Below are 4,377 nucleotides of genomic sequence, written 5' to 3'. Positions count from 1 at the left end.
CTAGTTCACGAATAAGTAGTTAGGGAAAAGGAATTAGGAATGAAGAGATGGAGTATATTCTTGAAGGTTAAGGGGCAGGGGTCAAATAAAAAGTTGACTGAGTTGAATCTAAGCAGTCAGCGGCGTGCGTCAATTGGTTCAAGATCGCTAGCTGCTGCTATATATCTCATGCAAAATAGTTTGCGCACTTTATTTAAATTAAATCATATATATAATATAACACGTCAGGGTGGAGCTAGGCTAACTATTTAGGGGGCGGTATTATATTTTATATTATTATTTCTATTGATAAAATTAAAAAAAAAAATATATATATATATATATATAATCTCAATTAAAATAAGACAATAATATATAAAAATTACCATTTACAGTTTTGTATCATGAAAAAGTTATTTGACGTTTTTTTTTATTTTCAAAATCATCTATAATTGAATTTGTGTCGAAAATAGTTGCTAATTCTTTCTCTATATAGATGACCAAGTTGTCTGCAAGAAATTCATCAGCCATTTTATTTCGGAGTCTTGTCTTAACAATTTTCATTGCTGAAAAAGCTCTTTCTGTTGTTGCTGTAGACACTGGTAGAGTCAAAACAAGACGTATTAATCTATCAACCATGTGATAAGTTCTTGATTTTCCCGTTTCTTGCAACTTGTTGCACAATTCAGAAAGTGTACCAATGCCTTTCAAATGATTTGGTATATCATGTTGATAATGTTGCAAATGAGATTTCAAAATATTTAGCTCATTAGAAGGAAAGTCAAGGGGATAAAACTTCTCTGCTAACTTGCTGATTTCTTCAATATTAAATTATTTGAAATTTTCCTTAGGATCCAAAGCACAACTCAAAGTCAAAAGCTCTATTGTTTGCTCATTAAATCTACTATTCAACTCTTGTATTTGAGAGTCAATTGTTGCAAAGAATACATCTATTCGATAATGATGCTCAACTGTCACACTTGGTTGACGAGATCGACCTCTTCCAAAAACATATTGTGCACTCATATTAAGAACTTCAATTTCATGTTTTTCACAAAAATCTTTAACATTTGCAAGAAAATTGCACCATCCACCATCTCTTAATTGTTGAAGAAGTAACTTTGATGTAGAAACAATATGCATTGCATTAAGAATATCTTGAGATTGTTGCTGCAGTGCTTGGCAAAGAACATTAGTGATTCCCATAATCTCTTTCATCAAGTGCAAAGTGAAAACAAATTCAAATGACAATAATATTTTACTAACACCATAAGCATCACCTCTTTGTGCACAAGTTGTCCCGTCTTCAATGATATTATTGAGAACAATATTGGTAGCAGTAAACATTTTTACCAAACTGCAAATAGAATTAAAGTGAGAGCTCCATCGAGTATCCCCAGCTCTTTGTAAAATGCTTATTTGATTCGCACCTTTGCCTGTTTCTAATTCATTTTGAGCAACCAAGTTTGCATTTTCAATTGCTTGAGCTTCTTGTAATTGATCATGTCTTTTTGAAGAAGCACTAACAATAGTGACAATAGAATTTAATTGAGTAAAAAATTCATGAATTTGAAGTACCTCTCTTGAAGCTGCTACCAATGCTAATTGTAACCTATGAGCAAAACAATGCACATAGTATGCTTGTGGAGAATCTTTAAGAAACAAAGCTTGCAAACCATTCCACTCACCCCGCATGTTGCTAGCACCATCATACCCTTGACCCCTAATATTTTCAACTTGGAGATTATAATGAGAAAGGACAGAAATAAATTCTTTCTTTAAAGTTGTTGCACAAGTATCAGTGACATGCACAAGATCAAAAAATCTCTCTTTAACAAAACCATCTAGAGTAACAAATCTCAAAACAATGGTCATTTGCTCCTTTTTAGATTCATCTCTAGCTTTATCAACAATAATACAAAATTTGGCATTTCCAATCTCTTTTCTGATTGAATTTCTCACCTTAGTAGCAAGAATATGTAGAATTTCTTTTTGGACATCATTTGAAGTATACTTAGCATTTTTTGGAGCATTTTTCAAAACATTCTTTTTCACTCTTTCATTGTAAGATCCCAAAAATTTCAACATTTCCAAAAAGTTACCTCTGTTGCTTGAACTTTGGCTTTCATCATGTCCTCTGCATGCACAACCTTGAAATGTCAACCATCTAATGCAATCTATAGATGCTCCTAGTCGAATTCGATTCTTTTCAATCTCTTCTGATGTTTGCTTATGAAGAAGTCTGTCAATATGTTGTGATTGTTTCATCAAATCATCACATGATTTCAGCGCCTTATGATGGAATGAGTTAGGACCTTTGCCAATGTGATTCAAAAGAGCACATTCTTTTCCACAATTTACTTTCTTCCAATTCCTGAAACCATTCTCAATAAAAGCATTTGAACCCGTATTGATTGAAGGTTCCTTAGCAAAAAGAAAGTACGAAAAACAATATATAGCATCATCTTCTATAGAATATTCTAACCAAGATGGAAACAATTTAAACCATGAAGCTTGAAAGCGACGATGACTTTTATCACTAGAAAATGGATAATTATCAAGAATTGGTTGATTTGGCCCAACTTTAATATAAACCCGACGGATTTCATCTCTTTTATTTGGAGGAAACTTCCAAATCATTGGTCGCATTCCAGGATCTCTTTCCAAACGAAAAACATCCAATTGATTTGGAAGAAGTCGTGGACGCTTTGAGCTATTCAATGAAGAACTTGAAGTAATGAAATTTGATGACCCCTCAAGTATTGGAATAGTAATAGTAGAGGCATCTTCATTCTCTTGATCTTTTCTTTTAAAAAATGTATCAATGGTTTTGAACTTACTCATAATTCAAATGGCCAAATAAGTTCCTATAATTAAAAATATATTTAGCGAAAAATATAAATTACAGTTTAAATCTTTATAAAATATAAAAATTATATTTCAATATAAAATAAAATATTAAAATTCAGAATAATAATACTAACATCCTAGTATAAATAATATAAAATTGTAATTAAATAGTTAACTAATAAAAAAATTAAATATACAAATTAACATATAATAATATAAACTTAATTAACAAATAATAATAAATTAACTAATTAAGTAAATAACTAAATATATAAAAAAGAATAAAAATAGAAATTAAAAATAGAACTTTTTTTGAGAAAGAGGAGTGAAAAATCACTTGTTAAATTATTATCTTTTTTTTAATCTGTAAAAAACAAAAAAAAATAAAAATCAAAGAGGTAAAATTATAAAAGATAAGAAGATTAAAAAGATAAAAAAGAAGAAGAATAGAAAAAGTTGTTACCTAAAATTTTGGAAAGTGAAGGAGAGAAAAGGAAGAGAGAGACTGGGTTGGGAATTAGGATTTAGAGGGGAAGAGGGAGAGACTCGTATGCTGGGAAATAAAAAAAAGGGGATGGGGATTGGAGAATGATTGTACGTTGAGAATTAAAAAAAGGGATAGGGATTGAAAAATAAAAAAAAGAGATAGAAAATGAATTATTGGGCTGAATTTTTTTTAAGAAATTAAAAGGAAGAAGGATTTGGAAAAGATAGAACAAAAAAAAAGAAAGGACTGAAAAATAAAAAAAGGGGAGGAGACTAAACTATTTTTTCTTTTTTACTTTTAAATAAAAACTAAAATTTTGGAGGGCCATCGCCCCGTTTTCTTCTATGTACCTGCGCTCCTGATAACACATGTATGTCAAACGTGCAAGCTAAGCTTTTCTCCTGACTATGCATGCATTCTTATACAATTTAATATGTTTATAAGTTACATATAACGACCAATAGCTGCTCATCAATGAATTAGTGCTTCTTCTTCTTCAAGAAAATCCCTGAATTCTAAATTGAAAGCTGACAATATTGATTTTTTTTTTAGTATGTACTTTCAGCCACAAATTAAATCAGGTCGTTTTTTTTTTTCTTCCACTTACAAAGTTGGTAATTTTATTAGATGGATTTAATAGAAAACTTTAAAACTACATGAGAAAGTGGGGCATTAACTACAGTCCTCATCACTTAGCTTGTCATAAAAAAAAATGTGTTTGGAAGATTATAAAAATCTAAGACCACAAGTCCACAACGGTTATTACAATTCTCATAATTACGACAACCACTAAGCACATAAAGTTTTAATTTCTTTACTAATTCCGATGTATGTTACAAGTTATTTAATTTAAAAATAATGTTACACATTTAAATTTTTTTGTTAATTAAGTATAATTAAATTAGTCTAACATAATAAAAATCAACTATAATTAATATTATTCTAAATTTTATTATTTAATTTGGTTGAATTTAGTTTATAAAAAACTTAAATATATAATATTACTTTTAATTTAATTATGTTATTTATACACTAAAATTTAATCACTAATTAACTATAAC

The 4,377-nt window shown here is 29.4% G+C and overlaps 1 protein-coding gene across 1 annotated transcript; it reads right to left on the bottom strand.

The window, feature by feature from the left end:
* Positions 1 to 810: 810 nt before the first annotated feature.
* Positions 811 to 2,823, bottom strand: LOC127744091 (uncharacterized). Its single transcript, XM_052256364.1, has one exon. It carries the CDS (start codon positions 2,821 to 2,823, stop codon positions 811 to 813), a length of 2,013 nt encoding a protein of 670 aa, XP_052112324.1.
* Positions 2,824 to 4,377: the final 1,554 nt, after the last annotated feature.

The sequence above is a fragment of the Arachis duranensis genome, unplaced genomic scaffold, assembly GCF_000817695.3.
Source record: "Arachis duranensis cultivar V14167 unplaced genomic scaffold, aradu.V14167.gnm2.J7QH unplaced_Scaffold_232525, whole genome shotgun sequence".
NCBI classification, from domain to species: Eukaryota; Viridiplantae; Streptophyta; class Magnoliopsida; order Fabales; family Fabaceae; genus Arachis; species Arachis duranensis.
This window is presented reverse-complemented; position numbering and strand designations above follow the sequence as displayed.